This window comes from Musa acuminata, chromosome BXJ2-10, assembly GCF_036884655.1.
Source record: "Musa acuminata AAA Group cultivar baxijiao chromosome BXJ2-10, Cavendish_Baxijiao_AAA, whole genome shotgun sequence".
In the NCBI taxonomy this organism is placed as follows: Eukaryota; Viridiplantae; Streptophyta; class Magnoliopsida; order Zingiberales; family Musaceae; genus Musa; species Musa acuminata.
In genome coordinates this window covers 31,132,772-31,157,561 of record NC_088347.1, presented here as the reverse complement: position 1 = coordinate 31,157,561, position 24,790 = coordinate 31,132,772, and the positions used below count along the sequence as shown (strand labels likewise).

The window sequence follows — 24,790 nt, the reverse complement described above, 5'->3', positions numbered from 1 at the left end:
AGATACCTCCTACTATTAGACTGGTGAGGGGCATCAACACGCCACCACCGAAGGTTTATGATCTCAACTGAGGTGCTGAGCGCCTGTCGTACAAGGCGGCCAAAAGCAGTGTTGTTTGGACGAGAATGTGATTCTTCGGTGTTAAAAGTCAACGAATACAGTAGTAACTCGAGGAAGCTACAACATAGGCCCATCTGGAATCATGGCGGGGTGTGTCGCTCGAGGATGACTTTGATAAGCTCTTTAACAACTTATGCTGTTCGCACCCGACGATTGAAAGTCCAAATTTCCCCCAAACTTTGCTGACTGGACTGAAGCTACGGCTCTCGAGTCATAGCCTGCAACCGATCATGAAGTCGAAATTTCTTTTAGATGTGACCTTTAGCAATGGAGTAATAACCAGTCAAGTTAGGGATAAAATTGGGACGCTCAGATTTTTTACTCTGTATAATTCCTCGGAGTTTGAAACCAAACTTCTCTTCATAAGGATAGGTGAGACGATTCAGGTGAGATCCAATGTAGATCTAACTTTCTATTCATGTGGAATCCCAAAAATTCGGAGGGACTACAACGGCTCCTCTTTTCTCGAGAATCCACAAATCTTTTATCAGAGTATGGACCAGTGAAAAATGAAATTTATAATTTAGGTACCATTTATCAATACATATTTTATATTATATAATTTTATATAATTAAGTAAAATATATAAATAGATAATACATTTCAAGAACTCACTATAGATACGTGAGTAGACGTTATGGAGAGATTACATATTTCTCTCATCTCTTCTCCGTTATTTGAAATTATTTAAAGATTATATATAAATATATAAAACCGAGTATAGTTCTCGTTGCCAATCAGTATCGTTGTAATTTTTGGATTTAATGATGGTATATCTGTAAATCAAATAAGTAATATCAAAATATACATATTGTATATCTAATCAATTGTTATTTGATTTTATTTTTGACTTTAAATTTTTTTAGATAACAAAAGCATAATCACGATTTTTATGCTTATAATTAATATCATAGACATATTTAAAAATTTAGTAATTTAGACCGTAAACATATTTCAGATCTATTTTATATTTAGATCTATTTATTAGTACCCTTCACGTGTGAAAAAGTATTATTTAGTTTTGATTTAAAAAATATAATAGATCTGTTTATGTTTTCGGTATGCTTTCTTATCTCATTCATCTTATTGTCCATTTACAGGAAATGCGATGTTCCTTTTGATCAATATACCACCATCGATAGTTTGTTATCGATAATAATGTTGTTGAGGGCAATGACCTCTAGTGGTTGCTAGCCTAGTCACGGATAATGACCACATACAAAGAAGAAACTTCATAGGGTATGATAGCTAATAATAGTCACATGCATGACTATTTATATTCATTAGCTTCACCACAATCAGCTTGCTTTGATTGTAGGCGACTACGATAGTAGTAGTGATGCTGCTGCCTATGACGACTGCAACAATGTCACTATAACATTTACTAGCTACAATCAGTGTCAACTAGATGTTGAAGGGCAACAATTGCATAGGATTAAGCGTGGGCACAATTATGCATTATGGTGATCGTGGGGTCGCTTGGCGATATATGCACAATCACATATGGGCATAGTAACATAGCATAGAGTGGTGATGGTATAGTCACTAGTCAATATATAGTCGCATGTGCGAGCAACAACACGATGTGGCGATGGTGAGCTCAATGATCAACTGCTTAAGAACAATTGTGCCATCGTGGGTGTGTAGGTGAATGATCGATGCACCATCAACAAGACCCATGGGAGTGAGTAAGGTAGAACGCAATGGCAATGGTTGCGAAAGAATTAATTTTTTGAAATGATATTTTTATCCCTCAAAATTTTAAAAATTATAATCAGTATCCTTTAATTTAACTTTGATAGTTATGCTCTTCAAAAATCAAATATTTCTATTATATATCCCAAGAAAAATTATAGCTTTCCCCTTTAAAAATTAAATTTTTTTAGCTTATGTTATTAATTATAAAATTGACTAAGTTGATCAAATATTTTGAGTAGACCTGATTATTACTGTAGTTTGACTATTTGATTGAATTTAGGTTCGATCAATCAAGTTTTTATTAAATTTAGAAAAAAATTAAATTTTGATCAAAATTTGATTTTTGATTAACTTTAGTTTTTTACTGACTTAATTAAAAAAAGTTAAAATTTTAACCTAATTCTTGACCCGTCCAATTAAATACGATTGATTATTCTAAGAGTTTCATGTAGAATTAAAAAATATAAATTATAAATTTCTCATATGATATATTGATAAAATTTTAGATGTGGTAAATAAAAATTAAATTATCATTCTTAAATATTTATTTGATTATTCACATGCATATGTTTGAAATTATAAAATAATATTTATTTTTCATATAAAAATATGATTTATGTTTTATCATAGCTATAGTTATCATATGAGTTTTTATTTATGTAATTAATATTCAATAATTATTATGATTCTTATTATACTATTTTGACATAAAGTATATTGAAGAAATTTAGTGAATATTATTTGTAAGTCATATTTCTGAGTTGGATGATAGAGTTATGAGATATGAATTATAATAAATATTTCATCATTTATAACGTATTTTTTAAATTATATTATATATTATTATATTAGTGCCACCAAAGTGATCTATATCAATAACTTATTAAATTATATTAAAAAATAGCTATAAATAATATTAAAAAATAATATCCACAATGACATATATAAATATGATATTTAGATAATCCTAGAGAAGAATCTAATTCGAATAATTATGTAATATAGTAGGATGATACTGTTTTAAATATCATCGTAGTTTATGGTTGTATACTCAAAAGTAGCAACATTATTTCATACGAATGATATCAGTTTTCCATAAATAATTTTGAGTAAATACTAAATACATCAATATTTTACCCAAAGGTGAAATATAAATGATATTAATAGTTAATTATTTATTAAAAACTTAAAGTATTAATATTTATACTCACTTTTATAATAATTACTAATAATATTTAAACTTTATTACAGTCTATAATTATCACACTAGAATATTTAAAAATAACTTTAAATTTGTTATCAAATAATTAGTTGACGTTTTGAGAAAAAGACCAACTAAAATTTAATATGATGATATTTAAATAACATAAGATTATATCTTTAATATGACAGATAGAACTATAAGTTTAGGAAAATTGAGTATGAATATAGTCAAGTCACCCATTTCTTCTTAGTTTTATTTATTTAAAATTTACTATATTAAAATAAAAAATAAGTGAAACTTAAATGAATTGATTAGTATACGTGTTTAAGAAGAATTAAAACATAAATCATTAGAATTTTTAAATAATATATAAACTTATAAAATAAAAAGTCTTCACAGTAAAATACTACTTCTATGACAAGGATATGTATTGTGAAGAAAGAATATAGGGTTTTGGTTTGAAAAAGAAATATGAAAGTCTGACATTCGTATATTTTGAATCAATCAGAAATAATTTTCTAATAATTGATAGACTGATTTAAGTGCTTCAACATAGTTTACTAATAATAAAGATTCATTTTAATATGAGAATCAAAAGAGAATTAAATATTTATTATTATTAGAAATCATCTTAAAGCGAAAGTATTTGTAGTTAGTACTATTATTTATTTGATTAATCTTGGGGATGAATACTATTTTCCTATAATTTTAGAAATTTGAATTTTTTACCTATATTAATATTTACATTTGAATGTCAGTTGAAGCTACTTTATTATATTAGTCTATATATGAATAATATTTTACGTACCATTAATGATATTGGTTTATTGTATCAAATCAAGAATTTTTCCATCAAGAATTTTAAGAAGATTGATATAAATGAAATATATTATATTATTGGTATTGAGATATTTATGAATAAATCTTAAGGTTTACTAGCTCTATCTTTGAAAAATATATTGATGGAGTCTTGAAGAAATTTAGTATACAGCTTTGTTTAGCAAATAGAAGTAAATTTTTTTGGTAAAGCAAGTATTTTTTTAAATGACTTAGAAAATAATTAAATAAAAATATTTCTTATGAATGCACAGTTAGAAATATATTATATGTTTGAGCTTATACTATATCATATATCAGTTTTATAATTAGAATATTTGATAGATATTAGAGTTACCTAGGAATTAAACACTAAAATGATAAAAAAATGTACTAAGATATCTAGATAGAATGAATGATTACATACTTACATATATAAAATTAAATCAGCTTGAAATGATTGTATTTTTATATGTTGATTCTGTAAATTATTTTGATAATAGAAAATACACTTTACAATTTATATCTATATTAGTTAAAGGGACAATTTACAATAATAATGCGATATAAATTATATTATAAATAGTAGAAGCTAATTTTGTGGTATGATTTGAGGTCATTAATCAAGTTATAGACTTGATTATTGAAAATACATTGTGACATATCACAGTAATTTTTTTCACTAAGAATAGTAAATACTCTAGTAGTTATATGTATTATCATATAAAATAGTTAATAGTCAGAGAAAAAGATTAAAAATAATTAATGTCAATTAAGAATTTGAATTATATTGTATTGATTGTTGATCCTTTAATTTAAGACTTATAGTCTAAAGTGCTTGAAAAAAATAAAATTATGATTGGGTTTATGAGTAAATCATAAAAGATATGATAATAATATATGTTTGAGTGAACATTATAATTGAAATTCTTATTTACAGAATTAAAGTTATTTATTACTACTAGCCTATTTATGTTTATATCTATACATATTATAATTGAATATGATAATAGGATTATCTTGACAAAATAAATTACATGAGTTATTTTTTATTTCATTAGAGAGGGCTAACAAAATTACGATATATAGAAGAAATTATGACATTGATGAGATATAATCACTATGACTTACATTGATAATCAAACTTAATATGATATTATTATATTTATTAGATTTATTGGTCTATTTTATAAAATTCATATGCATGTGTAAAATAATTTTTATGTTTCAAAATATAATTAAGTAAAATTATTTTTAAATAGTTTTTAATTTATTTATTTATTCTAGGACTTAACGTGAATTCGTGATGCAATATTTTATTATTAAGAGATTATATATATTTTCTATCTTTGGTGTAGTTATTGAGATATTATAGATTTTCTTTCATATTTTTTTCCTTTCATTATTAATTCATTATTCATAGCGATCCTTTAATGGATGGAAACCGAAGAGAATACATGTTTAATTCTCTTTACATGTTTATAGCTTTCTGATCCGATAATAGTATGTCTGTAAATCAGATAAGACTTTGTAAGTTATCGCACAATTCGTATACTTAATTTATTATTATTTAATTTTAGTATCTAATATTAATTTTATTATATAATAAAAAAATATAATAATAATTTTTATACTTACAACACAGCTTAGGTAACAGCGCAATATTGTGGTTTCAGCAGCGCCGTCCGAGACTTAAAAAAAAAAAAAAAAAACCCTGGATGGCTTTCACGTACGTATATGTATAGACAGCGCGGACCAGCAGGCTCACTAATTACCCTTCTTCCAAGTTATTTCTGTGTCGGCACATTAATTGCCAGAGTCAAGAGGTACACGTACCGATGTCGTGAATGATTCCAACATTTGATTCCGTGACCGATTTGACATCTCGATTAAAGACAAGCCAATAGCCAGGTCTATATGTTCGATCGAAAGAGAGTCGTGAGGTGCTTTGAATGTGTGTGAATATATATTTTCCAACACATCAACATCTTCATATAAATAAGAAAAAAGAGTTTGGAACGGCCGCCATAACAATTCATCCTTGTTTCAGTCAACTTCATCTGGATGGAAGTACGAGAACGGGACATGCTAGGGTGGTGGATCTATTGCCATGACAGCTATAGAAAATGAAATCTATGGGATTGTGGCTAGGCGCGCGTTCCCATCAGCAAGGATGGAAGAGAAAACGAACGATGCATTCGGACGGGACGCATGCTGGATAATGAAGACAATACATGCGAGCGCTGCCTGCTCGTAGGAAGAAAAGATTTGTACCGTCATCCCAGCGTCGGCTGATGGGATTTGTCGGATTTAATAGTTTTGAAGCATCAAACAGGGACAGGAGCTAATGATCGGTAGAGAATGATCGTGTGAACCATCCACCCATCCATCCATCCATCCTTCCTTTTCTTTTCTTTTTTTTTCCCTAACGAGTTGAAAAGCCTTATTACTTTGTGGTGTGTCTGCAACGATGGGATGATCGATGATGTTCTATTTAATCCGAATCGATCTGGATTATAACTAATTACATGCCAAATGAACAAGGCGGCGCTTGCCGAAAGGTACACGGCCATCTCTCTCTCTCTCGATCTCTCTTCATTTATTAGTTTGTTTTTCTTATCTATCTTCTCCAGAGAAACAGTGGCATCACATCGCATGCCGCGTGGCTCGACCATCACATCGACTCACTGCTAATGGTGCCATCGGTGGTGTCGGTCGAGCAAGCGACGCCGAATACAACGCATGCATGGCATCGGCAGACATGGGTGTGATGATGGATCGACGCTGGGACCTGGGACGGTAATCCATCAGCATTGCATCACAGTGCCCGGTGACGCCCGCCGAGCCAAAAGTTGGATGACTCGTCGAGCACGTTTCTCAAAGGATGCTTTCCACTTTTGCTTTTCTTTCTTTCCTTCTTTCTGAAACTGGTCACGCCGTTCGTCCTATCCCGTCCCACTTATCTCTTTCTGCACTATAGAACCAGATGTGCAATGTGCTTCTTGTGATTTCCTTCACATATTAATGGGCCATCAATGTTACAGAAGGTATTCCGGAATTACCAACTTATTCTGCCACGTCTCTTCTTATTCACTCGGCATAGCCTGCACCATTCTGCATGTCCTCCGAGTAAGCAAGCATGTACGCGGGGGGGGTGCGACGAACACATGAACCAAGAAAGGACGCAATTCTCATGGAGCAGCATATATGTTGACAGTGCGAGCGCAATCTATAGGACCAGTCTCCATCGGCGCTGAGATTCTGACGATCACATGAAGCGTCTATCATCCGTGTCACAAGATCTCCTGCCAACTCGAGAAGAGGGACCATCCTCTCTAATCCATTACGCCACTAAGTTGGTGAAAGGGGCCGTTGATTCACGTGCAATATCCAGCTGATTTCTCGTTCCGGAGTCTGGACCCTTACATTCGTCGAGAGGGAGATATTATTCTTGTTGTTATAATCAATTTTTATTTCTTTTTTATTTATTTTATCAACAAGTAAGCATGTCCTGACTTTGTGATGTTCTTCAGCTAAAATCGATCAAATCTGGCCCTGATTTGCTAGCAAGGTGGGGCCCGTCCAGCTTAAGCGATGGAGTTACATGCTGCTTTGTCCTCCAGCCGCTACAATCAACCGATTATGCCCCCACTCACACTGCACTCGGGTATAAAAACTGCGAGTGTGCTGACCGACTTTTTCTTTCTTTTTCCCAATCCACCGGTGCATCTATCTCCGACAACTGTTCAGTGCTGCTATGACCCACTTACCTTTCTCTCCCTTGCTTCTTAAACCCTTTTTCACCTACAAATGCCATCCGCTTCTGCTTCCTATTTCCCACCGGTCCCTTTCGCATCTCCCTTACCTCTCCTACTCCCTGCTATTTCCGATACCTCTATCTCTATGCGCTGCTATCATCCTCGTCGGGGAGGCTTGTAGCGTCACACAAGTGCAAGCCATGACCAAATCCATAGAAATCCCAGATTGCTACTACCCAAAAGAGCCCAGCTTGGTGTGTCCAAGCAGCAGCACGCCGAGGCACACCCTCTACCTCTCCAACCTTGACGACCAGAAGTTCCTGAGGTTCTCCATTAAGTACCTCTATGTGTACAAGAAAGCAGTGGGGTGGGAGGCCCTGAGGACCTCTCTCTCAAAGGTTCTCGTGGATTACTACCCTCTCGCAGGGAGGGTGACGACCAGCGCGGAGGATGGGGAGAAGCTGGAAGTGGACTGCAACGGGGAGGGGGCACTTCTGGCCGAGGGCTATGTGGATCTCACGGTGGAGAAGTTTCTGGAAGGGTCTAGAAGGCCCAACAGGTCCTGGAGGAAGCTCTTGTACAAGGTCGAAGCACAGAGCTTCGTGGCTGTTCCTCCACTTATCGTTCAGGTGAGTGTTCCGGCGTGCCCCGACCACTTCTCTTCTTTTCCTTTTGCTTCACCGGAGGTGAATTCTTAGGTCTTCGAGTCTTGTTTGGTTTTTGGACTTATTTGCTTTTCTTTTGGGTCGCTTGCTCTTTTACATCTTTTTCTCGGTTAGGTTTCTGGTGTGAGAGCTGGCCATGGTTAAACACACAAAATCTATGGGACTGATCAGTTCAAACATGATATTATGTGTCCCATGTACACAATCAAGACCAGGAAGTTTTGTCACAAGTACAATTTTAGGGTAAATAAGTACTTAGAGTAACTTTTTCCAGTCCCTGTCGATCGAATGTGAGTTAAAAGGGTTGTTGATACAGCAACTTGGCCGTCAGCGGCGGTCGTGTACCCTTGCAATGCGTGGATGATCCGCTAAGGAGGTGTGAGACCGTAGTTGCGGGTGGAGCTCGAAGAGTAATGGCAATCTAATAAATTAACATGTGATATTGTTGGAGACGTTTCTTAATTTTCCCTCCAAAGTATATTGTTATGGGCAAAAGTGGTGTACCAGCGCTTCTCTTTTCTCTTTATTCCGCTTCTATTTTCTCTATATTGTCGGCTGTTTGTCTCAACTGCTACCCCGATCGTCAATATGCTCTCTTAAAGTGGCCAAGGATTCGCGTTGGATTGGGTTATGGAACCTTGTACCAAGTTCCTTTTTCAGAGACCGCCATATTCCTGTCTCTTAGACTTCCCTTCCCACTCTTTTGGGCCCTGTTTATGCTCTGCCATAACATCTTCTCCACTCCGACCAGCTACATCAAGTATCATGCTCTGGTTCTTTCTTACTACAATTATTTCTCCTTTCTTTTTGTTTCAGGCTCACGAATGTGTGCGTGTGTGTGTGTGTGTGTGTGTGTGAGAGAGAGAGAGAGAGAGAGAGAGAGAGAGAGAGAGAGAGAGATTTACCAAAAGATCCTGTTGCCTTCATCAAGAACAAGATGTCGAGAATCCACCTCTCCTGTGCTAATTATCTTCTAGTCTTCCCCTTCCGCAATGTTTTCGGTTGCTTTCCGAAGAACTGAGACAGAAATTTGCCTCTTACGACTCGATCGTTGCATCTTCCTTTCTCAAAGCGCAGCGTTCTTAATTTGTTGGCTCATGGATTTTGGTTTCAAAATCGCAATATTCAATTAACATTTTAGCTGTCGGTGCTAGACAGGAGGAGGGCGTAGCAGCTACTATATCTATATCACTGACTGGTTTATCTATGGATGTGGTCAGATGACTCATCTTAGCTGTGGCGGTATGATCCTCTGCACTGCAATAAATCACTGCCTTTGCGACGGTATCGGGACAGCACAGTTCCTCCATGCGTGGGCCCTCATCACGTCCAAGTCTAATGCCAACCTTCCCACGAATCCCTTTCACGGCCGCCACATTTTGAAGCCTCGAGATCCACCCCAGATTGCATTCTCCCATCCTGAGTTCAGCCGTCCTCTGCCCCGGGTTGGTCCTGACAGCGACTACATCACGCAGATCCTTCTGTCGCAGCCGTTGGTCCCTGTTTCCCTGACCTTCACCACCTCCCACATCCTTCATCTCAAGCAGCAATGTGTTCCCTCGCTCAAATGCACCTCCTTCGAAGTCTTGGCTTCGCATGTATGGCGTGCCTGGATCAAGTCACTGGATCCTCCAGCCTCCCTCCATATCAAGCTCCTCTTTTCCATGAACATGCGTCAGAGGTTAAAGCCGGAGCTCCCCAGCGGCTACTATGGCAACGGCTTTGTTCTAGCATGCGCGGAGACCTCTGTGGAGGAGTTGATTGCGTCGAACCCACATTATTCCGTCAAATTGGTGCAGGAGGCCAAGGAACGCTTGAACGACGACTACGTGAGGTCCATGATTGATCTGCTGGACGTGAGGAAGGTGAAACCGGAACTGTCATCAAGCTTGGTCATCTCTCCATGGACGAAGCTGGGGTTGGAGGACTTGGATTTCGGGGAAGGAAGGCCACTTCACATGGGTCCTCTGGCGAGCGAGATCTATTGTCTGTTCCTGCCAGTTATCGGCGATTTACAGGCTTTCACTGTCCTAATGTCGATCCCACAAGCGGTCGCAGATCGGTTTCAGCACTATTGCACGAAAGATTTGGATGATGAGGAGGAGAATGGGATTAAGGAGGACGGAGGAAGAGGCTACGCATAGCTGAATTAATTAATGCGGTGTGCTACGTATGTGCACTTTTTTGTCGTGTCGTTCTTCCCCGCTCTTGGTTTCAGAATTCGGTCGTTCCACAACTTGACCCTGTTGTGTATGCATGTTGCGGTCGATACCTTTGTCCCCTGTTCATCAAGTTGAAATTCTAGGATGACCGATCATCCCTTGGATGCTATGTAGAGAAGGATTAAATATCATAATAAACTGATCTGGTTGAACTAGCATGCTATTCTGAGTAAATGAGATTTGAAGTAGAGGATTTTCTATCTCAGGGGAGCCACTAATTGCTGATGCTTTTCCCTTGTTTTCTCTCCGTTTTCATGGTTGCTTATCCAGCTTTACTTGATCTTAAAGACAACCGAGCCTTACTTCATATTCCCTTGGCTGTCCCAGGCATCTTCTCTTGCTGGATTTTTGTAAGCTGTGTTTAGGTGTTGCACGATGCCTGCGGAAAGAATGAATCGTATGCTCAAGGAAGAAACTGTGTCCACGTTCTTGTTTATATTTAGTTTTCATGACTGACAGCATCCGCGTTCCAACTCCAACCTGATCTCCTCTCTTTTCTTTTTCTTCTTACCCTTCCTCCCACTCCCTCCCACCGTCAGCGATAGTTTCTACTGCCACATGTTTCGACTCTATATCATCTGCTGTCATCAGCGGTGTCTATCCATCTCAAGTTAATCGACTCCTATCCTTATCGTCCTCTCTTTGGTTTCCACCTTTGGTGTCTCGTCTCGGAAAACAATTTCTAGTCGGATAATATGGGCTTCGAATTAAAATTTATGGAACATCTAAATATTAATTTCCAAACAAAAATGAGTCGCAGTTTGACTTTACTTTTTTTAATCTTTCTCTCGAATCAAAGAGGCTCTAAGGATGCTAGTCGTAGATTACTTACTATGTACGAATGGCAAAGTTCAAGTTATTGGCAAGCTATCCAAAAGAAACTAACAAAGATTATTTTAACCCTTAGATTCGTCGCGACGGTGGTCATTTTTCTGATAGATAAGAAATGCGTTGCTCCTGTATTTAATGTTCAACGCTTTTCATGTTTCCTCCTCTGCATTCAACTATTAAGGTAGCATTAGTGTCGTGTGGTACGTGGGCCACGTCCAGTAGAATTAGTGACCGGTCAATGTAAGTATCGAATCTAGCGAATAATAATCTAAATGTGATTTGTTATGGTACGACTGACTGCTGTCCTTCCATTAAAAACATTTAAGCACTATATATCCTTACAAATCTATCTTATTAATGCGCACTCCACTGCAGATTCTCATTCCATCTAAAAACTTAAGCTCATCGATGAGATAGGATTCGTACATTTATTTATCCTGTTAGTGCACCGGTACCTGAGGCATGGGAATCTGCCGGACGGCATCTTTCGAGTGGAAAGATAGTCGGACCACGTCACCTACATGCATCTGCCGCCGTAACTATGTCACCCACCCGAACAGCCCACGAGTTTTTGGACGCAAAACCTACTCATCCAAGCATCAAGAACTCCATTTTCACTGGCATAATATAAACAAGAGCCGTATAGCACGATGCTTTGTGGCTTTAAAAGCCGTGTTGGCTTTTCGGGATTGCATACACATGACCTAATCAATGAATGTGCTCTTCTACATCCACCATAATCGACTGCCGGAGTTAGGAGATAAAGGGAAGCTTTCTTAAATGAGGCCGCATCTTATCATCATCGATTCCACTCGGAGGCCTTTAATTATGCCCCATGTCCTCCTTCTTTCACTTCAAAGTATCTTATTAGTACCGCGGTATTGGCTGCCCTATCACAAAGTAGAGCAAACAAAACATACCTACCGAGAGAACGAGAATCCACCACCGAGCCTCGGATGCACTATTTAATACTAGCCTCCACAGCGTGTACCGTACGTTTGGTGGTAGAACATCGAGGGACGAATCCAGCTGCCGGTTTTGATGGAACGACAAACACTTTTATAGGGCCCACGCTCGGGTTAAGCTTCTCCCATCGTCGTGTCGTATTATTCACTTTGTCTTTTTGAGAAAGCAGAAACAAGTCACTTTACGAGCTAGAAATCAATAATAACGTAGGTAGGATGCATAACGACGCAGAGATCGATCTATTTGGGCATTTTAACCGGCATTCGCCGAGACTCCGATGCATAGTTAGCAACCAATCGTGACCGGAAGCTTTCCGAATGGTGTATGCCATGCTACGGAAGAGGAGAAAGATAGTTTACCATTAAATAAACACAAGGGACAGTCAGTGGTATTTGATTACATCCGTAAATGAGTAGTTATTGCTCTTTACCACCTAATAATGCACTTGTTAATTGGTGATGGGTCTCGCAAATGATCTCTGGCTCACCTAAAGAACCAATCCGGAAGTGCCAGTCCTATAATGATAATTGTATCATTCGTCATGTAATGACACATCGGATGGGTTCATTGTGACCCGAGTGGAGATTCCAACTACTCCCATGCCAAAATCCAACGCACGGCCCAATAGATGGGCCCATCAGCATCCCCACAACACACAGATGGCGTCGGCTACCTGGTGCTCCCAGGTCACACATTACTCTGCGACTCCCCAAGCCGCTTGCCCGACTTGAATCGATATACTAATCGCATCATGCATGGTCAACCCGGGGAAATTGCAGGCTCTGCGAAGTGCCAAGGGCTGCTACGTGTTCGAGGATCCCAGTCCACCAGAGAGTGAGTGGCTAGTTCTCTGACGGGCTTCAACTTTTGGGCCACCCGTCCGAGACTTGCAGGTGACCCGTCATGTCACGTGGGACTCCGACGACGACGCACCCTCCCGAGCGGCATCCCAGCGCTTCTAGGTCCCACCGTGGACCTCTCGTGGCCCCCTGCTTGTCACGACGTCAGGAGCCGCCGCTCCAGACTTTGTCTACCGATAGCCGGCATCGCCACGTGGGAATGAGAGAAAAGCGACCTGGGACCCTCACAGCGCAGTCTCTCTCTCTCTCTACTTGGAAATGAGTTTCTTGTTTCTGCGAACAGACCCCCGCTCCACTCGTTCGGTTAACAGCAATGTAAGAAATTGGGGATCCTTTTCCTTCTCCATTCCGCGTTATCTCCGCCGAGGAATCGAGTGGAACCGGCGATACATTGCCTCCTCCTCCTCCTCCTCATCCACGAAACCCTCCATCCCTTTCGCAGCTTGCTTGCAGTCTCGTTACAGCTCACTCGACGATCCTTCCACTCCAAACACGCTCATCTGTCTCGCGTTGCCTCCCCAGTCGATCCATTTCGCGGAGCCCATCCATTCGAGGTACTTTGATCAGAATCTGGTCGCTTCTGGGCTCTCCTACGGTTCTATAGGGTTTCTGATGGGAATGTGGTTTCAGGTAGCATACAATTCTCATCAGTGTTTGCTTGTCCTCCCGATCCCGACGATCAAATTGCGCATCCCATGTCGGGCTCTTTCGATCGGTTCGCTTGGCCCTGTGAGTCGCTACGGACTCTTCCCCCGTTCGCTTTTGCGTGAGATATTGGATCGTTCGTCTTTCCTTTTTGATGAACCAACATCTTGTTTCTTGCATTGGCATTTTGAGTTTTTATTTTGTTCCATTCTATATACCAGCGACTGATCTGAGAACTTGGCGTATCAAGACGCGATGTTAATCCTCATCTATTTGTTGAAAACATATGACATGATGGGTTTGTATTCTTGTTCCGTTCGGTATATCGATGATCGATTGGAGAATTCTTAATCTGTGAATCAGTGGTTTGCTGTTTTGCGCGGCTGCAAGTGGTTTCTGATCCTATGGTATATATTAAAAACTGATGACTGTTCAGTGTAAACTAATCCTCGGTGTCAGTTGCAGCTTTAACATGTCAGTTGCAGGTTAAACAATGTTAGATTCACCCATGTTTCTGGACATAATGTATATATAATATTTCTGAACAAATTGTCATTAGATATTGATGTCGATCAATCCAAAATACAAAAGACTCTGCATGATGATTTATTATTGACCAGATTCAAATAAACAAACAAGTCCGGGGTTGAAGCTGGTCAGGCATGACAATGACATCTTTTACCCAGAAATAAAGTGGCCTCTTGCATGAAGGGTCCAACATCTCTCAATCCATTGCACGGTTGAAACAGAGAGAACAGAAGCTCAATCTTTTAGCCACAGTGATATTATGTATGTGCATTTGTTGGACATAATTCCTTTACTTATGCATGAAAATGAAATATTCCTGAATCCAATAACAGCATATAGAATAGAAAAAAGAATGAAAACATAAAGGGATTTCAACTGAAATTATCTTATCCATGTTAATGGCTGTTATTTTATACATTAACCTAGTAACACACTGTCATTGATAATCTTTCTTTTACGATATGGTAACAAAAGGTTTTCTTTTCTATTTTATTTGAAGACGCACAATGCAAAAGTATAAAGTGAATTTATCTTTCGGGCAGGTTTTATTAGAGTTCTTCCCAACACTCCCAAAGTTCCAGAGCAGGAATTAATGTTGTAATGAGATAGATGCAAACAGGGAAGGCCAAGTGTCAGTTTTTGTCTTTTTTATGAGTAACGAACTCCATATTTCCTGATCTTACCCTTACAGTTCATTGTCAGTGAACAGGTCAAACTAGATGATAGACTGCATAAAATCTGATTTATCCATAACTAAATCAATGCTTTTAGTTTGCATTCTTAATTGCAGGAAATAAAAGATCTAATTACAAGCAAACACACATGAGACTATCGAACTTCTTCATCTTAAGTTCCTACATGGATTATGATACTCTAATCTAGTCCATTGACCAATTACTGGATTAAGAAAGCTGAAACTACATCTTATTTTCTCAAACTTTAAATCTATCAATATCCTATCTGATTAACCTGAGTGTTCTGTAAAACTGTAACTGCGAAAGATCGGGAAATTTCTTTTCCGTTTGTGACAGTGTCTTCTTTCCTTCCATCATTTTCTGTCTCAGTTTGCATTTGGTATAAGTAGTTTTATTGAGTGATAAGTTTGTTAAAGATCTATTATTCTTTTGCTCCAACATCGGCTTATTAGTCTTTGGGTTAAACTTTTGGCAGTATTTTAGCATTTTGTGACTAAAAGCCCACTTAAAGAGGCCTGGGTACTGTTTTATTTAAAATTTTGCACCTCATGATTCATCTTCAAGAAAAGGTTCAAGTTTTTGTAGCAATTGACAAACCATCAGTATATCATTGCATTAAAAATGTTAACTGGTTTACTTGCTTTCTTGGTTGATTTCATTGATTGATAAGGTTCAGATGTTTATTTTCAGTTCCTTTTAGTTATGACTTATTCTGTTTATATATCTGGATTTATCTGTATTTTAGTTCTGATACCTTGGGAGCTCACAGTGAAAGAAGTCCTTTTTTCCATTCAAAAAGGGCGTTATTTGGTCACTACCGCCAGTGTTAACATTTATTTGGACTTTACATCGTCATGAGTGGTTCAGATGCTGGTAAATTAATTACATAGGACTTGGTGAAGTTATACATGAATTATTGTAAATTTGTCTTATCTGCAAACTCTAAATTCTACAGTGAAACTACTGGGGATAGTTTTGAGGCATGAGCGGCCTACTTGGAAGTCCTACAGTTGTCTCTTCTTTGAAGGATTTTCTTCTTATTCATTACACTTTGTTGACCCTTGCACAATATCTGATATCATGACGTCTGAGGTGTTAAATGTTCGTTAGTGACTTCTTTAATGTATTGTAGGTTTTGAGGGGCTTTCGAGTCATGAGGATCATAAAGAACGAAAGTCAGATTTTGAGAACTCAGAAGATGAAAGGAGGACAAGAATTGCATCCTTGAAGAAAAAGGCAATAAATGCGTCCACTAAGTTCAAGCATTCTCTAAGGAAAAAGAACAGGAGGAAAAGCAACACTCGAGTCAATTCCATTTCGATTGAGGATATTAGGGATATAGAGGAATTACAGGATGTCGATGCATTCCGACAATCCCTAATTCTTGAGGAGTTGCTGCCTGCAAAGCATGATGATTATCACATGATGCTGAGGTGAGTGATTTTATTATATTTCTGTCTTGTTCCCATGTTGTTATGACTCTGCTCAAGGGTCCCAATCAACAAGCTGATCATCGTAAGTTTGACAATATAAGAGTTTCTTCTGAATCACACACACCGGAAAAGGACATGCATGAAAATTGAACTGATCATATATAACAATCGAATGCTTAGGTCCAAACACATTTTCTTTCATCATATGAAGGAAGACTCCTATTATTTTCTTTTTCTTCATCCAGGTGCAGGGAAGATTCTAGCAGAAAAGGTGCTACTATTATTGATGGTTTAATGTGCTTCTCATGAGATATAAATTTGACCCGTTTTCTTGCCATATTATGATACATTCCATGTCATGGTTTTGAGGGGATTCAAGTCATGAGGATGTGTGACTTACTAGCTTTTTATGGAACCTCTTGCAAGCCAAAAATATAACTATATTTGTGTTTATTTTCGAAGGACTAATTATAATATTATACTTCACAATGTATAAGAAGTTGATGATTTCTTGCTTTAAACTACCTAAGTGTTTTAAAAGAACCAGCAATATTGCAGAGTAGCCTTGAAGTCTAAACTCCTTTTTCTAGTATGTCAAGATGGAAGGCCAAGTAGAGATCCATGAAAGTCCAACATGCTATATTTCAGGGTATTTATCTGGATATAAATATTGGCGTTTTTGTGGCTGATTCATAATTTATTCCTCTTTAACGAACATTAATCTTAGCCAAATTTCTCTTTCGCCTGTTCTTGGAATTTTTTGCATGTTTGGGGAAATATGGAAGTTGCTTCTTTGCTGTAGGAGCCAAAGTTGCCACCAAATGTTCAGTCCTATCATGTACCAAATGACAACTACCAGTTTATGTTCTAATTTTATTTAATCTAAATTCGACATCGGCAGGTACCAGCTATCTAATCAAGATGCCAATCTGTTGTGAAGTTTTGAGTTATTTCCTGTGAAGTCTTGTCAACTTCACATTCTGGTCAATACATAACCTTATAAAAGGTATGAAAAGCTTGAATTATAATGACGTTGGGGGTTTAGGGCCTTAGGTATGTTGGGGAATAAGTCCTAAAGAGAGTTATATTTTGCTAATTGACATTTTGGCCTTTTTATGATTGTTCTCTTCTGAAATTCATGTCAGAAGTTGGAATCCATGTCACCAGTTGGCGCCTTATATTGTCGTGGAAATTGAACTTCTTTTATATGCTAAATCCGCAATGGATGGCTTATGCTTAGTTATCAATGTTGGTGATAGGATTTATCAGTTAACAGAAAATAACACCCTTGAACAGTGACAATTAACAATCCATTTGTTCCGCTTTCTTCTGGTAGTTGAAAGAAAAATGTGTTTTGTGGCTTGTTGCAAGGAACATTGTTTTGTTATCTACATATATATGAAGCACAGATCCAAATACGGAATGCTGATATGATACAATGTGGATGTGCTTATGCCTTGATCTTTAAAAAAAATAGGATGCTATATAGCATGAATGTGGCATGAAAATATTTTGAATGCATAGTATGTACGACACAGCTTGACATTTATTCATTGTGTTAGAAAATGATAGTTGTATTATGATAAAATAATGACAACTAATTAACTTTCATCCATAACCTTTTCACCAAGGATTGAAATATCGTACCGTACCGGAGTTTCGACGTTCGCTTGGTATGGTACGATATTGTATACCGAGCGGTATACCGCTCGGTATATATATATATATATATATATATATATATATATATATATATATTTCGGTGAAGCGACATCGCCTTTTCCTTCTCCCACACGGGGCGACGTCGCCACGTTTCGACGTCAGATTTGGATACGACAACCAATTTAAAGTATTAATATCTTATAGCTATGCATCTCTTCAGTAAACTGACAATTTACATTCATTATTGTAGATTGCATCACTTTACTGATTCTTGGTAACAATTAGAAGAATGCTGCAATATCAATGCCATAATAATGATCTTGTCATTGCAGTTTCTTCATCCTTCTTTATTTTATTACATTTTGAATATTCCCAACTACTCTTAGCAGGCTATAATCTTCTAGCTTCCTTATTCATTTTACAAAAAAAAAAAATCTGTATGTCTAATGTTTATACATTACTTCAGATTTCTGAAGGCAAGGAAGTTTGATATTGAGAAAGCAAAGCACATGTGGGCAGAAATGCTCCAGTGGAGAAAGGAATATGGCACTGATACTATTCTAGATGTAAGCAAGCAATTCTTTTCTGATTTTATCTTAAAGGGTCTTCTATAAACTCATCTTAGAGATTCTTATGAGTATATTTAGTGTTTTCTATTTTTTAGTGATGGGTCTGCTTTATGTGTGAACTTCTGTTTTAAGCTTAAGCTACAAGCTTTTTTCAGTAGATATTGTTCTCTTTTCCTCTTGCACAAAACCTCTGAATGTTACCTCCATGTTCGGCATTTTCGCTAAAGTCGATTCCTATCTAACTGAATAAGATCTTCTGTCAGGACTTCGAGTTTTCTGAGTTAAATGAAGTACTTCAGTACTATCCTCATGGTTATCATGGTGTGGACAAGGATGGAAGACCCGTTTACATTGAAAGGTTAGGAAAAGTTGATCCCAACAAGCTTATGCAGGTTACAACCATGGACCGATACATTAGATACCATGTAAGGGAGTTTGAGAGGAGCTTCTTAATCAAGTTCCCAGCTTGCTCAATTGCTGCAAAAAAGCACATAGATTCAAGTACAACAATTCTTGATGTTCAGGGTGTGGTATGTTAATATTTCTTTTATTTAAAGTACAATACTCAACTAGAAAATATACATTTTTTTTTATCGTCATGTTGTATTTGTTTTGTAGAGTTTAAAAAATTTCAGCAAGACAGCCAGAGAACTAATTCAAAGGTTGCAGAAAATTGACAATGATAACTACCCTGAGGTATGTGGATTCTTATTATGTTATTTCCTTTTTGTCGTGTTTTATAGATTGGCAAAGAATATTCACCTGATTGATGTTGCCCCTCTATGGTAAATGATGTTTTTGCAGACACTATTCCGGATGTTTATCATCAATGCTGGCCCCGGTTTTAGGTTGCTATGGAACACAGTAAAATCCTTTCTTGATCCAAAGACTACTTCAAAAATTTATGTAAGCAATTTCCTCTGTGTTATAAAGCATTTCTTTATGAGATTCAATAAGATCTTATTCAAAATTTTTATCCGAACTTCTTTCAGGTTCTTGGAAGCAAATACCAAAGTAAGCTGTTGGAAGTAATTGAACTTAGGTATGTTCTTTGCCTCTTGCTTCTTGTGGGATTTGGTCATAAGAGTCTCACCTTTTTGGGGCATACATTCTGGGGTCTCTCCAGCGAGTTGCCAGAGTTCCTTGGTGGTTCTTGTATATGTTCTGATCTTGGTGGATGCCTTAAATCTGAAAAGGGTTCATGGATGGATCCAAACATACTAAAGGTTCTGATTGTGATCTCTTTTCTCTTTTACCTGTTTCTGTAATTTCTCTTTTTGCTTGTTATGATTATATGGTTGTTGGTGGTATACAGATGGTTCTTGGTGGCGAAGCACAGTGTGCTCGGCAAGTTGTTACTGTTTCTAATGGTGAGGGAAAAGTTATTGCTCATGCCAAGCCACAATATACAGCAGTAAGACCTCTCTATATGATTCGTTTCTTGAGACATAATCTTTTATGTTCTTAGAAGGCTTAGTCATTTAATCTTGTGAGCCAGATAAAGAGTAGTGATACATCTACTGCTGAGTCTGGCTCAGAAGCTGAAGATGGTGCTTCTCCAAAGGCAGCAAGGAGTTATCTATCATATCCTCATTTGACCCCCGTACATGAAGAGGTATATTTGTATTTGTTTTAGCTGTAGTTGGCCTTATATCTTCCTCTTTCATCAGTTTAATAACAAGGTGAAGTCTTAATTCTAGCTGTTGTGGAATTATTGATTGTAATCACCAAGTTTTTTCTCCACTTTCCAAAATTAAAATTTCTGTAATTAGTGTTTTGCTTTATTTGGAATAACCATTTCCTTCTTTGTATAATATGATTAAGAAAATAATTAAATCAATTTCTTTAACAGTTTGGGCAAGTTAGGAATTTAACAAATAAATAAATTAATTAATCTGAAAAATCAATTTTCTTTTCTTTCCACAAGAGGAATCTCCTCTCCTATATAAAGCTGGTCAGACTCCTATGTTCTTCACTAGGGTTCATGAGGAGCCTGACAGCAATTTGTGGGAGAGGGACCTCCATCTTTAAAAAGGTAGGTCCTCCACCTTTCTTTGAATTATTATTATTTATTTACTATTTAAAAAAAAACAATGGATAGTATAAGTTCTTATTGCTTATTTAGTTTACTAATCGTTTTTTTGGATTTTATGAGATTATGCCATGATAATGATTTCTTGAATTAATTTAGTAATTGTAAGTTGATGATCGGGTTGATTAAATCATCTTATTTTATTTAATGAAATTATGCCATTATTCATTTTAGTTATTTTAATTATGGTGACATGCGATCTTAAATGATTTATTATGCATCATGAATTTATGCCATGATAATTTTTTAAAGTAATTTAATTATTGTGACATGATAATTGATTTGCTTGAATTAGTTACTTGATATGATTATGTTCATGAGAATTTCATGTTTAAGTTTAAATACTTTCAATTACTGGTTATTTTAACTTTTATTTGGAAAAAAGGGGGGTCGAAACTGATTTGAATTGGGGGTTTAAGTGTTGGTTGGGTTGGGTCTAACCTGAGTCAGACTACCAACTGGACTCGATCAGACCAGCTGCATGCAACTGGACTCAGTCGGCCTAGTCCACAGCTAGTTCGACCTGGAGCCTGCGGTGGTGGCCGCCCATCTGGTGGTTTGCGTCTGGCTACGTCTCAGGGCAGAAGTGCAGTTCAGCCCAAAGCAGCCTGACATGACCCTCTTTGGTACGAGATTGTGAGGCGCATATGCTCCACATGTGCAGATTGGCATTTGTTTATCCACAATGTTGCATCTTTAGATTATGGGCTGCTTCAAGTGAAGCCTAATGGAAGAATAGTTTTATATATAAGTTTTGATCCCCTCATATATGTGCTAAGAATCTTGGCCAAGTTTGTATGTGCAAGTGTGCAACTATCTGACCAAACGATCAGCAGTGGCTGTACAACAGTATATTATGAGACGAAGTCTCACTGTGATTGTAAGAACATGATAACAACATTTATGCTTTTTCTTTCTCCTCTTACAGGTAAAGATTGTGAAAGCAGACAGGTTTTCTGCTGGCTTTCCACAGTGTGATGAGCATATTCCCATGGTAGATAAAACCGTGGATGCCGGATGGAATAGAGAAGTCTATAATCAAAGCCTTGATGCATTAAATGGTTTGTGAATATGCTGTAGCAATTTCATGTGACAAGTTTTCCATTTTCTACAAATGTATTTAAACCAACTAATTGAAGGCAATGCTGAAATTTCTTATGCCAAGTTTTGTTGTTTTCTGGCCGTCATTTTCTTTTATTTTCTGAGCATTACCATAATTATAAAGCTGTTGGGAAAATAAAATATCAAATGAGGTGAGTGAATTAACATAGAGTGATTTTTGGTGAGGCAGAGAAAGAAAATTTTGTTAGATCTAATTAGAGGCAACTTGATGCCTCATAATTTAATGAGATTGCCTTTGACGGATCTCAATAGTGGAAAATATCCATGCAGTAGACCCTAGACATTTGGACCTTATGGCTTATTGTAAGAATTGCTAATACTCATTTTCTTGCTCTTAGTAAAATTTAACCCTTTTGATGATAGGTAAGGTTTCAATCTAGAAAATTTGGACAAATATTTATGAGGTGACAATTTGGTTCCTAGTGAATAGATCCACTCCATATGATTATCTGCTACGTGTTTGCATATTTTAACTAACCCACAAATACTAATCTTCTGTTTGATCTGCAACGTTTTCTAACCTTCTGGTTTGAAAGATCAAATCTTGCAATTTCATGTCTATATCTTTAAACTACTTCCAACTTGACTTGTAGTTAACTTGTAGATGTCTTTTTTGCGCTCTTTTTACTTGAGTGGCATAATGGACAATGTATTTTGCCATTGTTCCTGATGCACAATGTAATCTTGATCTATGATCCAAAATTTTCCCTTGTTCTCTAAGGTGATGGAAGGGTTCTGTAAATTCTTGTGATTTTAGATGCAGGGGAGTACTCTACATTGGAAACTCGTAACTCATCCAGTGGAATCCGAGCTCAAACAATAGCAGTGTTGATAACATTCTTCATGACCCTTGCTGCACTTATTTGTTCATTAACCAGCCATGTGAAGAGGAGAATCCAGGAGAAAACTTCTGGGACAAGTCAAAATGATTCTTCAGTTTCTGTGGAACCATTGCTTCAAGAGGAATTCCACCCCCCACCTGCTCCTGGTTTTACAGAATCTGACTTTTCATGCCTTCTAAAAAGGCTCAGTGAATTGGAAGAAAAGGTGAACGCTCTTCAATCAAGGCCATCTGAAATGCCTTTGGAGAAAGAGGAGTTACTTAATGCTGCTGTTCATCGTGTCGATGCATTAGAAGTTGAGCTGATTGTGACCAAAAAGGTATTTGTTTTGCATCTTGTTAACTCTTCAAGAACAGGCTAACAGCAGATCTAATTTCTTATTTGCAAAATACATGCATATAAAGTCTGCTATCCTGTTGCACAAAGGATATTTGTGATCAGTGCTATTTTCTTATCATCTAGTAATGATCCATGCAGCTTGATTATTGTCATAACTCGAATGCGGTATACTTGGTGAAACATCAATTTGTCTAAGTGACCACCTTCATCCACGCGATTGACATATAGATATTTTGTCATATCACTTCATTGTGCGTGTATCTGTTTTCCTTGGTAGCACCTTACATGGAGCTCCGTATGTTAAGATACTTCATAGTTTTGTTCCATAAATTTGCAAGTTTGATTTCTGTACATCCATGTGGAAATAAGTTTCTTTTTTTAAACACTAGTCTGACTTTTTGTCTGCTCTATGTAGGCTTTGCATGAAGTTCTTATGAAGCAAGAGGAACTTCTTGCATACATCGACCGGCAAGAGGAGGCTAAGTTCAGGGTTAGTTAAGATGATTAGGCTCAAATGGAATTATCAAAAGGTTACTTTATGCTTTATCATTTCTTATGAGAAATGACTTATGGAATTCTTTCTATAAAGTTCTGCAGATGAAAATGTTCTGCGTTTGAAAGAAGAGCGTGCAGGGATTCAGTTCAGCGTCTTTATCTGTTCATGGGATTTATCTAGTGAAGGCATGTATTACATGTACGGAGGACCAGCAGCTGATAAATGATTATCGAGGTTACCTGAATTGTTAGAGGCAGATAGTATAAGTCTGATAAATAAATAACGTTGCACGATATATGATCTATCATTTGCTTATTAATTTTGGCATGGTGCTTTCATGAGAAAAAACAAAGCACAGTGAGCCTACGACTTTTTCTGCAGCAAAATTTGGCTATTTAACACAACTATTGCAACTGCCACATTCTGGTTTGGTTTCGAGCTCAAGAGAAATTGGCCATGCGCATGAGAAGAAATATGTCTCAGGGGGAATGAGAAGAGATCCCAGCATGTAAAAATTAAAAAAGCTATTTGTAATTTTCTTTTTACTATTTAAAATATTATTTTTAAAAAAACAAATATTAAAATTTTTTTTATAAATAAACGTAAATATTCTTTTATTCTTCCTTTTTTGTCATCTCTTTTTTTTCTTCTTCCTTCTTGGAGGATTACAACGAGAGGGTGACGAATGGGGTTGAACGATATCAAGCGAGAATGAAATAAAAAATTAGGGAAAAATAAAACAAAATCAGTAATAATGAGATTATATATATATATATATATATATATATATATATATATATATATATATATATATATATATATATATAAGAATTATCAATAGTAAAGAGAGGACTGTGAATAGTAAGTAAAAAAAGAAAAAGTAATGTTATTATTCTTGGGGGTTGCAGGGCCTTTGCTGAGATACAAGATAACATGGTTTGAGGAGCATGAACCCGATACACCTTATTATTTAGCTTCACGCTGCGCTGCGCATCCATATGAACGTCACGATGTGTCCAGTAATTTGGTAACCGGAGGGCTACATCTAAAATTCTACTCTACGTCTCTGCGTCAGCTAGCCTAAGTTCGTTTCTTTTCCGGCACTGCTGTTACACAGACACCACGTTCGTGGCCACGGTAAAGAATTGAATCACGGATCAAGTAGCAATAATGCTATCCATCCCATGCCTTGTGGTCCTGTCAAACTCTGCTGAACCACAAATTTAT

General features: G+C 37.0%; 2 protein-coding genes across 4 annotated transcripts; both read left to right on the top strand.

The window, feature by feature from the left end:
- Positions 1-7,590: 7,590 nt before the first annotated feature.
- On the top strand, positions 7,591-10,638 carry LOC135625137 (alcohol acyltransferase 9-like). The gene is made up of 2 exons (XM_065129497.1): positions 7,591-8,225; positions 9,482-10,638. The coding sequence occupies exons 1-2, from the start codon at positions 7,596-7,598 to the stop codon at positions 10,403-10,405; spliced, it is 1,554 nt and encodes a 517-aa protein (XP_064985569.1). The 5' UTR covers positions 7,591-7,595; the 3' UTR covers positions 10,406-10,638.
- A 2,813-nt stretch (positions 10,639-13,451) lies between these two features.
- Positions 13,452-23,881, top strand: LOC135625136 (phosphatidylinositol/phosphatidylcholine transfer protein SFH6-like). 3 transcript variants are annotated; one of them, XM_065129496.1, is made up of 15 exons: positions 13,452-13,694; positions 13,771-13,906; positions 16,141-16,441; positions 18,570-18,669; positions 18,936-19,202; positions 19,291-19,368; positions 19,477-19,578; positions 19,665-19,714; positions 19,799-19,898; positions 19,988-20,086; positions 20,171-20,287; positions 21,693-21,825; positions 22,644-23,047; positions 23,483-23,557; positions 23,665-23,828. In XM_065129496.1, exons 3-15 carry the CDS (start codon positions 16,431-16,433, stop codon positions 23,683-23,685), a joined length of 1,557 nt encoding a protein of 518 aa, XP_064985568.1. In that variant the 5' UTR covers positions 13,452-13,694; positions 13,771-13,906; positions 16,141-16,430; the 3' UTR covers positions 23,686-23,828. The 3 variants fall into 3 exon arrangements, with proteins under 3 accessions (XP_064985568.1, XP_064985566.1, XP_064985567.1); XM_065129494.1 differs by having other exon boundaries at positions 13,563-13,694; positions 13,771-13,869; positions 23,665-23,881; XM_065129495.1 differs by having other exon boundaries at positions 13,563-13,694; positions 13,771-13,869; positions 23,657-23,881.
- Positions 23,882-24,790: the final 909 nt, after the last annotated feature.

Coding starts and splice junctions, on each gene's coding strand:
- LOC135625137 (XM_065129497.1), top strand. CDS start 7,596: ATGACCCACTTACCTTTCTCTCCCTTGCTTCTTAAACCCTTTTTCACC. Junction 8,226..9,481: donor TTCCTCCACTTATCGTTCAG/GTGAGTGTTCCG, acceptor GGATGTGGTCAG/ATGACTCATCTTAGCTGTGG.
- LOC135625136 (XM_065129494.1), top strand. CDS start 13,836: ATGTCGGGCTCTTTCGATCGGTTCGCTTGGCCCT. Junction 13,870..16,140: donor CGATCGGTTCGCTTGGCCCT/GTGAGTCGCTAC, acceptor AATGTATTGTAG/GTTTTGAGGGGCTTTCGAGT. Junction 19,203..19,290: donor TTCTTGATGTTCAGGGTGTG/GTATGTTAATAT, acceptor TTTGTTTTGTAG/AGTTTAAAAAATTTCAGCAA.